The sequence below is a fragment of the Cynara cardunculus genome, assembly GCF_001531365.2.
Source record: "Cynara cardunculus var. scolymus isolate 2C chromosome LG 13, CcrdV1, whole genome shotgun sequence".
Classification (NCBI taxonomy): Eukaryota; Viridiplantae; Streptophyta; class Magnoliopsida; order Asterales; family Asteraceae; genus Cynara; species Cynara cardunculus.
Window position 1 is genome coordinate 10,110,738 of NC_037540.1, and position 13,644 is coordinate 10,124,381.

General features: G+C 34.9%; 1 protein-coding gene across 3 annotated transcripts; it reads right to left on the bottom strand.

Moving 5' to 3' along the window:
• Positions 1–649: 649 nt before the first annotated feature.
• Positions 650–9,363, bottom strand: LOC112524446 (glycerol-3-phosphate dehydrogenase SDP6, mitochondrial-like). 3 transcript variants are annotated; one of them, XM_025134264.1, is made up of 7 exons: positions 8,984–9,363; positions 6,221–6,694; positions 5,091–5,422; positions 3,981–4,141; positions 3,468–3,726; positions 1,573–1,905; positions 650–1,058 (listed from the first exon to the last, which is right to left on the bottom strand). In XM_025134264.1, exons 1-6 carry the CDS (start codon positions 9,357–9,359, stop codon positions 1,606–1,608), a joined length of 1,902 nt encoding a protein of 633 aa, XP_024990032.1. In that variant the 5' UTR covers positions 9,360–9,363; the 3' UTR covers positions 650–1,058; positions 1,573–1,605. The 3 variants fall into 3 exon arrangements, with proteins under 3 accessions (XP_024990032.1, XP_024990034.1, XP_024990033.1); XM_025134266.1 differs by having other exon boundaries at positions 6,221–6,493; positions 8,984–9,219; XM_025134265.1 differs by lacking the exon at positions 8,984–9,363 and having other exon boundaries at positions 6,221–6,493; positions 6,609–6,689.
• Positions 9,364–13,644: the final 4,281 nt, after the last annotated feature.

A 13,644-nucleotide genomic window follows, 5' to 3' on the forward strand; every position in this document is an offset into this window, starting at 1 on the left:
AACGAATAAGGTTAATTGATAACAATATTTAAATTATATAAATTTAAATTAGAAAATCACCAAATTATAGTAAATTGAGTTTTGTTGTCAAGAGAACGTCGGATTCAATTTTATTATTCCAAATTCATTAAATTCTAATTACTTTGAAAGATTTCATTTCTTCTAAAAATATTTTAAGAACCAAACATCTCTCTAAGGAATAATCAACAAATTTTGCCTTTATCTCCTATTTAAGGTAACAAACAATTTTTTCATATTCATGCAACAAGATTTCAAAATTTTCTATTTATGTAACAAAATTTTCTACTGTAATTGTAACATTTGATTATGTGGGTGTCAAGTTCTAGCATCCACTTTGCCATAACCTTGTTATAAGTAGTTTTGTAAACCTTTCATAAATGAATATCCACGTCATCAAATGTTACAAGATCATCAACATACTGATGAAGATAGATATAAAATAGAAAACTCTGAAATTTTATCACGTCAATTGAGAAAAAACTATATATTACACTTAAATAGAAACTAAATCAAACTTTGTTAATTTTGACTTAAAAATATTTCTTTTGTAGACAGTGAATGACCTTGAAAACATTGCTAAGATGGATGAGAGTTTTGGCCTAAGATCATATTCAACTTCCCCAATTGGTTGATCACAAAGTTGTTCTCATTTTATTGAAAATCTGGTAGAAACACATGACCAAATGTCACAAGTTACCGTTTTTATATGGGATGAACAAAACCAATCAAAAGCCAGTGCAACTAAACATTTGCCTATGATGATTTGCAGTGAACTCAAAGGATGAAAATGGCCTATTTTTGTAACCTAAAAACATCAACTTGAACCATATTTTTCCGAAGGGTAGTCCGGTCCATGATTCAATGAACCACGAAAGAACATTATTTACCAAGCATTGCTAAAATTAACGAGTCGAAGAATATTTATCGGACGAGCTTATTATGAGCTATAACCACATACTGGCTGCATAGAGGAAGGTGAGCATCCAGCTGAAGAACAAACTGGCATTCCAGCTCCTTGGGTTCGACTTATTACAACCCTACAACAGAGAACAAATTGAAGTACACTAAAAAAACATCTCTTTTAAATCAGTAATCACTAAAAACATCATTTCACAAAAATAGCCAAAAATTGGAGTTGGAACATCACAAAATGACCAACTTTTCCAAATTAACAAAAAATAGCTACCTATGTTGCAAAAACACTGAGCAAAACCTTCTTTCTGCAAAATGTAGTTTTTGGGATAATTTATTCAATTTTTGTTGCCCGCTTTGCAAAAAAGAGGTTTTTGCGCACCTTTTTTTGCGAATTGGCCCACAAAAATGAATGAAATTTGAAAAAAGGTTTTTTTTGTAACTATGGATGTCCTGGCCAACTTGCGCGCGCCTCAACTTATCTCATGGAGCCCCTGAGAACAGCCAGGAAAAGTGGGTTTTTGCTAGAGTTTTTTGTGGGAAGTGCGGCTAGTTTGTGCTAATTTGGAAAAAGTTGGTCATTTTGTGAGGGACCCTTTTTAGCTAATTCTTAAAGTGCAATAAACAACCGATTCATACCAGTGATGACTGAATGACTGTTAAAATATCTCATTATGTATGCTTCCCATCATGAAATTGAGCATTCTTTGATGACTTGAAAGATTCAAGAAACTTTGTTGCTGTCTCGGACTCTTGCTTCTGCCTTCGCTTGTCCCAATGGTGCTCAGCCGCCAATATCTCAATCACACGGGGCAGTGCTCGGCCTGCTGCATCAGTATCGAGAAAAGCAAGTCGGGATCTTCTAGCAATGAAATCTACTGCAGATTCACAGTACTCATTTCGAGCACAATAAGCAACCTCAGCTTCAAGGTATGGGTACCCATGGGCAAGCCGCTTGCCAAGATTTTCATTCTACAAGAATAAGTGTAGATAAAGAAGCTCAGTAAAACCATTAGGCAGTCAGATTTCAGAAGATATAAGTTCAGGAGGGGCTGTGTTAATAAAAACCATCAAAACTGTAGAAAAATGATACTCCCTCTATTCCATGAAAGGAGGAACTTTTAAACGTGCACTTGGTCTAAGGAAGTGTCAGTAATTGGAAATTTCATCAATTTTCTGCAATGATGAAAATGTGCGAATAGATAACTTCAACCGAAAAAACTTCCAACAAGAAAATGTTAGATTTTTATGGAATATCCTCGAGTGGAAACTGTTCTAATTTTTATGGGACATCCTAAAATGTAAACTGTTGCAATTTTCAAGGGACAGAGTACATCGGTAGTTCGGTAAATGTTAATGTTATGATAATGGCATCCAAAACTTCTCCAACAGCCACATGCTAGGGCAGCTGTAATCTACAAACAAAGGCTGTGGATTGGGAAATCAGTTGACCTTCTTGAAAACAGAAGTCTATCCATTCAGCTCCCAAATCAAATACAGAGCCTCACTCTACAATGTGATCAAATAGATGATTTGGCAAATACAACAGATAATGTATATTGATTTAATTCTGAAGTAAAGGAAAAAAGTGGACCATGTCAAACAAAATGAATCACTTGTCCCATGAAAAATTGCAACATTCATCTTTCGGCACACAACATTTGGAGACAGCCTATTAAACTTTTCTTCAGAACTTTAAGAATCTATGTTCAAAACAATCTAAAAAGCTTCTATTTAAAAAGACGAAATTAACCCTAGAAATATTTTACCACTGCAATTTTCATGGGACAGAGAAGTACTATTAAAAACAAAGGTGTTGTTCTCTCATCCTGAAATTCTGGATTAAGAGCCAAGTCATATAACCACAAAAGTCAAAGTTCTTAAACTGAAGGGTGCTTTCTATCAGCCAGAATGTCAACAATAGCAGAGCACATCTTTTTAGTCTTGCAAGTGATATTGTCATTAGCAACTGCTTATGCCTCCTGGGCACAAATTTGCCTTATTACTCTCAGGTTGGACTTGGTAACTAAAATGAAAAATAAATTTCATTGTAAACTATTTTGCTTCTAGATCATAGATATGGAAATTGGAAGATAGTTGATCAAACATCTACAAAAGAAATTCATGAAAACGTAGAGAATCTAGTACAAACATGAAACATCCCTGCATTTCTCACAGCAGTTCCATCTACACATCCTACTGGTATAAGTCAAAGTGAAGGAAAAAGAATGTGTCGTTTAAATATATAAAAGGGCAACCACATATTATATATCAACATCTTATTTATAGAGTACTTCAACTGGATGAATTCACTTCTTGAATCCTAATGTTTCCTAATCCCAAATAGTATTTGAAAGAAGCTCCACAGAAACAGATACTATTTCTAAACATTAGTGCACATCTCAGGCAGCAGAATTTCTAAAGAGATTTAGAATAATGCCATGGGAATTGGGAAGCACAAACCTCTTACTAATATGTAATTGGCAACAAGATAATTTGGCACATGTACTTTAGAGTTTAGATAAGGGGAAAACCTGTGCTATGACAGCTACTCTTTCAGCCATGGTACCATATGAATGAGACAAATGCTTAGCAGCAGCAGTATCCATAACTCCAGGAACAATTTTACCACTATGTCCCACCTTCATTCGCACATATTCTTGAGCAAGCACGGTGAAAAATGCTGGATCCCATCCATCTCCACCCACTAGACGTATGTTGGACGTCAAACTGCTGTTTGCTGCGTTCAGCTTTCCAGACTTGATAGCTGCATTGACTGCATCTTCAGCCATGCTGAAATTGGGTAATATTTTAGCACAATACTAACACAGCAGATGCCAACATAAGCACAGTAGGCAAAAGACAAAAATGAGAGATAATATTTGAACAGCCATAGTCGTGGTGAGTGATTTGAGAATTGAAATCACTAGTCCAGCTACCAACAATTAAAACAATAAAAGGTTTGGAGATAGGTATAAAAGGGTTGCTTGGTTTTTTACTTTTTTTATATCATTATTAAGGAACCAATCAGAATAACATAAAGCTACCTTCTATATGTGGTCCACTTTCCACCAGTAATCGTGACCAAACCAGGAAAATCTTCGCACACAACATGATCCCTTGAAATGCTCTCTGTGTTCTTCGCATTTGGATCAGTTGCCAAAGGCCGGATTCCACTCCAAGCAGAGAGAACATCTGTGCGCCGTACCTATACAACCCAGCATATGTAGGTCTCAACAAACCAATATGACAAATAAAGGAGGCATCTAAATTGAAACATTTCTGTCTCTCATCATGAGAGGAAGCCGTATAGGACCACAGTTCAACTGGGAAACTTGAAAGATTCAACTAATGAGTAACAAAGGTATATTACAAATGAACTTGTCAACTTAGTTTCATAATCACTTCAAGTTTCTCCAAATAGTCTACTTTAACCACAATCACTTTAGTTATACTGACAAACTTATCAGTGTATTACAAAGGATGAGAATGTAAGAACTATAGATGGTTAGATAAAGTGTCATATGGCCCAACCCTATGCACATATCTTACTTTAAGAAGAAAATTCACGAAGCTTCTTCCATAAAAAGTAGCAGGAGATAGCTCTGGATTATGAAAAATAATGCCTTAAAAGTTGAAACTTACAGTGTTACACCAGATTTCTTTTACATGCCATGATATGTAAAGAAAAACATTACAATGGAATATGAAAGAGATAAGTACATGCCAAAGTCACATACATATAAATATTTAAAAGTAGACGCATACATAGCAACAAGAAGACCCTCCAGAAAAGCCTTCAACAGTAGCATTGACCGCTAATACTCAAACCATAACAATAACCCTACATAAAGCCAGCTTGCAATAAATAAATCATAAATAAAAAAACAAACAGTTGACATCGCAGAAACAATGCCCATGTTTATCCAGGGCAAGTGGGCAACCAGGTTGAAGTTCAGGAGCCTGAGATAACTGGTAAGGAAATGATTTTTGTGTGGATTTATACAAATATCCAAGCTCCATCTTTTCCTTGGTCTTAAGAGTGGAATTCTTTAGGGAAGGCTTGAAAAGCTAGCAGATAAATCAATGATGTACAGTGCAAGTTAAGGTGCAGAATGCAAAAACAAGACTAGCTATCTAAGAAGTGAAATCCAAACCTTAACATTAAGATAATCACAGATGGCATCCAGTATAAATTCAATTTCATCCTCATGAGGTTCTGGTAGCATGGTAATGCTCGTACTGGAGTCGGTTGTACCAGCAACCGTCCTTCCTAACCATGGGAGCATGAATACAACACGTCCGTCCTTTGTCTTGGGAACAATCAAGCCCATTCCCTCAGGAGAATAATAGTCAGGCAGAACAATGTGGACACCACTGCTAGGACAGATAATTGGTTTTGCATCTTTATCAGCCAATTTTCTAACAGAGTCGCAAAATGGTCCACCCGCATTAACTACTACTTTTGCATATGCATCAAACTCCGTGCCTGTAAACTTAAACACGAGCAAGAATTAAACGAAGTATTTCAAAACAAAATATGCCCAAGTTTTGCATCACTAGATGTTGGGGAACAAGTTAATAACAAGAAGAAAGAATCAGGATGAGGTACATGGACACAGGTGCCCCTGAGTGTCTTATCTGGACAAAATATGGAGTTTCAAGTGTCTGTGTGTGTGCATACCTATAAGATCAACAAGCTACAGATTCATGATGAAACTTTTAATTCTTCTCACCTATCCTTACATAGACTCACACCACGAAAATCAGTAATACAGGTTGCAATGATGCCCTGTGACCCGAAACACTATGGCATTCTCAAAAAGAGAACTGCAAGCCTGAGCTGTTGCTTGGACAGAGCAGGGGGATAGCAAATGCAACATTACCTGCTCACACTGCAGCAAAGGCACTGTTCCTTCCCCTACATAATCGGACTTGAAATAGAACTCAGGTATGGCAAGAGAATGAGGATACTTGTTTCCATACCTATTTATCTATGTATATATACAAAGAGACTAACCAGGTTCATCTCAGCATGCAGTGTGCTATAATGCTAGAATATAAAATGTGATGATATAAGACTGGATTGCCAATGATGTTTCCAACAAACTTCGGTATTTTTTTGGTTTATACTCCACACTTATACAGCTTATTATTGCAACAAATTTAAAGCCAAAAGGACAGTAATTCATTAACAGGAAAAGAAGAACAAAATATAAACCAATATAACATGCAAAGCATGTGTGTATCATCTGATAACATCAGAATAAAATGCTGTTAGTTTTACCTGATAAATTGTCCCGAATCCGTGCTCCTATTATCCGATTCCCACCATCTTCTTTAAGAAGGGATACAACTTCGGCATGATTAAGTACAGCGGCTCCTGCTAATGCAGCAGTGCATGCTAAGCCAACATTAACCCGTGCATCATTCATTTGTCCATCATAATAGACTACTGTTCCCTTCAAACTTCTATCTTTGCCTTTCCTTGCAAGTGTGGGGAAGAGTTCAGCAGACTCTTGTGCAGAATAGTACCTGGATAGATGAAGTAGACGTCGTCCTGCCACCAGATCATACATTTTCAAGCCCACCCAATAGTATAGTGCCTCAAACCAGCTAAAACATGGTGTCATGCAAGGTAAAGCATGGCACAGGTGCGGAGCATTATCAATAACCTGTTTGCGCTCCTCTAATGCATGAAAAACCAGCTTTAGTTGCCCATAATCTAAATTGAATACCGCTTTTTCCAAGTAGCGAACACCTAAAGGGATAAAATAAATTAGCATATGCATTTGATTGGTAAAGAATAAGAACAGGTATATTCCAATATTTATTGATGAATGGTAACCCCCTCCATTTTATTTTTGCAAAATATAAGTAGATGGCCCATGTTATGACCCATTATTTGGATCATTGGATGCATATTCATGGACTTCGTTAAAAAGATTCTCCAAGTTCTTCAGCAGCGGTAGCACATGGAGAAGGATTCTTTTGCGCTCATAATGCTGAATACATCATCATTAGATTCAAATTCTCTTGGTGGCCACTCCAATAACTAGCCGCTATCAAGTGAAATTTCATCAATTTAAAACAGCAGCTCCATATTTAAGTTTAGTAGCTCAAGTATCTAATGATGTGATTTTAAGTGAATTGGAATCTTCCTTCCTAACAGCTATCTATTTGTTATAATTTTTCGTTCGTTTCCTATTTTTTTATTGATTTTAATTGTGGTTATGTGCCCGATTAGAAATCAATAAAAGAAAAATAAGTGGACCTGACCCATTGAATCATGACTATATCCACTATTCTGATATTCAAATTCAATAGAGATGAAATTGGAACAAGTTGACCCCCTATTTTATTTATTTTCATTTCTTTGGACTCCGCAAGAATTTGTTGATTATCACCAGATATGAAAGCTTTATCACCATCAACGCTGCATTTAAAACACTGAAAACCACAATCCTTGAAAAGCAGTGCAATCATTAGTTCATCTTAAAATATTTGTTTCTTTTTAGCTCTATACAAGCCTCCTCTAGAAGAGAGAAGCTCTCTGAGATATTAGTCTAGATACAAGCACAGGAAACCGATGTTTCTTTATGAAAATCCTTTTGTCTCGCTGGTTAATCAACTTTTTATTAAAATTTACTTTTTGTTAAAATTTAGCTAAGCCCATCTACTCGGAGAATCCAGAAATAAACTGAAACAAAGTAAGGTTGGGACTACAATGATTGAACACCATGGTATAAAATTAACTTTTCTAGACGAAAAAAGAATTTGTGTGTAGAGTATTTATTCTATCTGAGACAACTGTTTTGGGCTTTATTTGGCTTCTATATAGATTCAAATAAATTAGAAAATTCTTCTAAACGTAGGATAAAGAAAACTTAATGATGGTGGATTGGTTATCAGCATTATTCATGTAATCTCTCAAGTTGTAACATCCCATCCAATAGTGTTGTATATATAGTCTTCATCGTAAGGTTTGTCCCACATAGAAAGAATATTGAAATCTTACAAGTATTGGTGGGCTATATACAGGGGTTTTAGGCATAACACTTAAAACACATTGGAAGAGTGATAAAATCTTAAGGGGGATTTCGCCTTGTGTGAAGTTTACGCATGTATTAAACGGTCAAAAGATAGCACTAGGGTGAGTTTTCCATGTGATTTGGGTAGCAGGAAAAGTCGTGTGGTCTTCTGATCTGATGCACGGGGACAGTGACTACTCTGACTTACTAAGTGACTTAACTCACTTGAAAAGTCGCCTTAAGACACTGTTTGGCAAGTTTATGACCGTTTTTTATAGGGTTTTTTCAAGTTTTTCTGATTTGGATAAGTTTAAAAATTAGTTTATCTTATTCATAATCAGTTATACATGCAAACCTATATATATGTGTGTGATTATTTCATCATTTAATCTCTCTTAATCCTCTCCTTTCTCTTCATACAAAATCTGCAGAAATGTTCATACGAGATATATTTAGTTGTTGAATATATCTCTATGATTAGATTATTCCTCGGGGTGTATTAGCCTTTAATCCAAACAAGTGAACAACCTTGATGGTGGGGGCTAATAATATACTTAAGGATAGTGATCCTTTCACGTTCTAATCATTGATTTACTGCGCTATCTTCTCCTTCTACTACCCTACTTTCTAACATATAGTGGATCAGTTTTCGGCATCCTGGGCCTCTCGTTTTTCCCTTTCCGAGTTTTCCATGAAAAAATCTCCAGTGTCAATCTCTGTTTGCTTTAATTTCACTTATAGGGTTGCTTATTCATTGATTATGCTAGTCGATGATATTACTTGTCATTGCAAATTTGCAATCTGATTTCCACTTGTCTCGGTATTAGAACTTTGTTCATGAGCTTAACGATATTAAGAGTTAATTAGACCTAGTTTCAGTTAATTGCAAATCGGGATCATTGAATTACATCAATTAACGATCACATCATCGATTCATACTCACAAGTTGCAACTGACCAGATGTCATAACATATATGCATGATCAAAAGTATCAAGTTCAAAAAAACCGCCATACATACCTCCGTGAATTAACTTCGTAGAGCGGGATGACGTTCCAGAAGAGAAGTCATCTCGTTCCACAAGGCCGACACGTAGCCCTCTGGTGACGGCATCGAGAGCGACCCCGCATCCGGTGGCGCCTCCACCGACAACGAGAATGTCGAGTGGATTAGAGGAATTAGCAGCGACGAGATATGACTCTTGTACGGCACGAGAAGGTACAACCGCWRCSGGGTCKGTGATTTTCCTCCGGAYTGCCTCTAGSGCTGWRCCTCCRCCRGCGASGTCGCTGGAGGAGACRTARGGGTCACGGAGTGCCACGTAGGAGCCGCCTACAGCGACAGCGAGTGTAGCGGCGGTTACGCCTACGCGCCGAGCGCCAAAAAAACTTGCCATTCCCTGTTTCCAGAGAACGTGATGGGGGGAGAGACGGATGACGTTTTCCGACTTTTTTCTCTTGTTTTTCCGTGGGAATGGTAAAGAGCAATAGGTGGGTCCCACACATTCCAACTACTATTACAACTATATAAATATAATGGTACACAACCTTATCTCGTAATAACATCGCGGTGAAAATTATTGCAAAAAAGCAAACTAATTCTTTAAAAACTTCATATTATCGGTTTGATATCGGTATAAGTTGTTTATCCAAATATTCAAAAATGCTTATTTTCGGTATCACACTGAAATAAATCAATAAGTTATTTTTTATAAGCAATCTCAAACACCCCCTCCAGGCTCTAATTCAATCCACCACTAAGTTCATCACATCTTCTCGTTTTCCTTGGGGACAACCCTCATCTAACACTTACTGGAATATAGATTTTTATTTGAAAAACGATAATTAAACCTAAAGGTCTAGTGAATTCTCTTTTAACATATGAAAATAAGCATTGAGATTTAAAATATCATACCAATCACAAAACAACGAGCTCTACACAATGTTCATATATCATAGTCACTCCACTGTGACATTCATAACCAATGTCCAAGAAGATGTCTATCCAATGTGCTCATGAAACAAAAAACAAGGCGTACAGATTAATAAGCTCTCAAAAAATTCCACTATCTCAAGGTACACTATTCCTACTATGCAAACCCATTTACATATTTAAAACAACATCAGAGGTAATAAACAATTTTAAAACATGCATTCATTTAAAATAGGGTTAAAGACATGAAATAACAACCTACTTTCACAAAATTTCTTATTATAACATTCTACTTTTGTTTTTCTTTATTACAGCAATGTACTTTCAAATTATTTTTTATTAAGGCATTGTACTTTAAAAAATYTACCCATAATAGCAATGGGTAACCTGTTACCTTTTAAACCGGTTAACCCTTTGACTTTTTTGCTTGTGTGTCTTTAATGAGGTGATGTGTATGACACATCATTTTGATGACTTAACTAAAATTAAAATAAAAACATATTTCAAATTATTATTAGTGATTTTCAATTTTCATTGCTATTATCTAAAAAAACATTTAATTTTTTTTTTTACTTTTTCTTATTAAGTTGCATTTAAATTAAATATTCTTAGAGTAAAATATTTATTAAATAAATATGCAACATTATTTTCGAGATATATTTTATTTGTAAAAAATACAACTTTTCCTATTTTATGTTGTTCAAATAAATACATATATTTTAAAGTTCTCTTTAAAATATTAACGAAATAAATTGTTATCTACAATTTTTTAATATTGTTATATTAATAAATACTTCAAAAAAATCTAATTAATTTAATATATTTATACGTCAAGTAAAAAGTTTTTAAACAAATATAATATATTCGTCAAGTAAAGATAATATTTTTTGGTAAAAAAAGAACAATTCTTATTTTCCTTTTTTCAAAAAACATATATTTTTCTAAAAATATTAACGAGATAAGTTGTGTTCTACTAGTTTTATTGATATTAGTATATTAATGAATAATTTAGAATTTTTTTAATTCATTTAATACATTTATTAAAAAATATATATATAATATTAAAATTAAAAATACAATGTTTAATAAGAACTAGTAGATGTTATAATAAAATAATTTTGAAAGTACAATGATGTAGTAAAAAAGTCACATCACTATAGTACATGTGGACAACCTACATGGACAATGAGGTGGCTTGGAAACCTAGTATAATGAGTAAATTTAAATCAAAAGGTTACCCAATGCTATAATGGGTAAATTTTTCAAAGTACAATGTCCTAATAAAAAATAATTTGAAAGTACATTGCTGTAATAAGAAAAACTGAAAGTACAATGCTATAATAAAGAAATTTATGAAAGTAGATTGCTATTTTATGCATTTTGCCCTTTAAAATATCAAACCATGAAACCATAAATAATGCTTTAGAAACAATTGTAAATATTTAAGAGTTGTGAAGAGGGAGAAATTAAATAAGGGTAAATATGTCATTTGAATAATTAAAAGGTGTAATAATTATGCATGTCTAAAACTGTATATCATTTTAATTGTAGGCATCTATTTTAGGACGGAGGGAATACCATTTTATACGATTTGTCGTTAAATAAAAATCCCAACATCGTACACATTATAAAAAAACTAGAAGGGCACTCGCGCGATGCAGCGAGATGTTTATCCTTTATTTCATTTTATTATTTATCTCAGTCGATGTTATAATATGGTCTTATGTGAATTTGAGAAAACGGTTATGTTTTTTTATTTTTGAATAAAATAAAAATTTGACAAATTAAAATTCCTCATTTTTTGTGTAGTTTTTTAATTAATTTTTTTATTATAATTTAATTTAGGTACAATAATGAAGTAATTTATATTTGGTTAAATAATATAATTTTTTTATAAAGATCATAATTAATTATTTTGTTAGAACTCGATAATTATCCTAATTATATTTTATATATTTTTATACTTTAAAATGAGATGTTTATCCTTTATTTGATTATGTTTATCCGCAGTTAGTTACGAATTCAAACATCGAGCTTTAGTAAGTTGTATTTATGCATAATTTACTTGTAATCTTGAATTTTAAGTACTATGCATCAATATACAACATTTTATGTATAAAAAATCGTTTTTAAGAGTTTTTGTCAAATGTTTTATAATATAGTATAAATATAGGTCAAATGTAACAATATTGGTTCCTCTAATGTAAAGATATATATTATTTTCTTAAGGAGTGGAACAAAATGTTTAATTATTCTTATTTCGTACTCATTTTTGACTTGTAGATCATGCAACTTTTTGATGACTTAGATGTAAAGTTTCAAGTATATTGTAATCACTGATTACATGAAGAAAAAATATGTCACATAAAATCAGATAAAATTAATATAAAATGAGAAGAATTGAACGTTCATTATACACTTACACTGATTTTAGTGTGGTAGAATTTGACTCCTATGGTTTTGTTCATGATGTATGTATTTGTAAAATTATAAATAATAGCAACGACCATCTCCTAGATAGCAGATTAATTATCTTAGCTATAATGATCTCCTAAGGTAATGTTTGGTACGTAGACATGTCTGGACATGACTGAACTGGACAGGATAAGAGGGTAAGATGGAACGGGACAACACAAGAGTCTGTCTGATGTTTGGTACGACTAGGACTGGACATGACAGAACTAGACAAGTTGCCCCCATAAGTTATTTGATGATTTTATATATAATATAATAATTATAATTAGCACAAATAATGTAAATAATTAAATTATTTATCTTATAAACATTTTTACACATTTTCATGTACATAAATAATACATATAATAGTACCAGATTTGAATGAAAAACTTTATATAATTGATGGTAATTAGAAAAAATTTGATTCGTATAAAGGAGAAATAATATTTTATTTGGTTTGAAAGATCCTTATCAATTGATGAAGGTGGGATGTTGGTTATGGTGGAGGTGGAAGGGGTGGTGGGTGACGATACTAATGGTGGTGGAGATGGACGGTGGTGGTGGCCAACGGTGGTTGTGGAAGACGTGAATATGGTAGATAGTGGTAGTGATAGCTGATGGTGGTGGCCGACGGTGGTAGTGGTAGCCGATGGTGGAGGTAAGGTGGACCATGGTGGTAATGGTGGTGGCGATGGACAGTGGTTGTGGAGGTGGTAAAGGAGGCTGTTGTAGTAGAGGAGAAGGTGGAGGTAACCAATGGTGGTAGTGGTGGGGGCGATGGACAGTGGTGTTCGGTGGCCAACGGTGGTTGTGAAGGTGGCGATGGATGATGGTGGTCGGTGGTGGTGAAAAAGGTTGTAGTAGTGGAGGTGGAGGTGGCCGATGGTGGGTACCGGTGGTGGTGGCAGCCACGACTAGCGATAGTGGTCACTAAAACAAATATCATATTAAGATTATATATCAAACGAAGGTTATTTAACAATATCTTAGTTTCTGATTGATTCTTGTCCCTTCTTGTTTCACCTATTTTGGTGGAATAAGAAAAAACTTTTTTTGTCCCGCACTGTCCCACTTTGTCCAAGCTCTTGTCATTGTCCCATGTCTAGGGATGGGAATGGACCCCGACCCGTCGGGTAACCCGGTCCACCCGCCCCGGTCGGGGACGGGGATTCCCCGAAAAATCGGSTCYCGGGGAYGGGGACGGGGATCCCCGCTTGGCGCAAGCCGGGGACGGGGACGGGGACGGGGACGGGTATAGCACTCCCCGCCCCGCCCCGTACCCGTTTTTTATA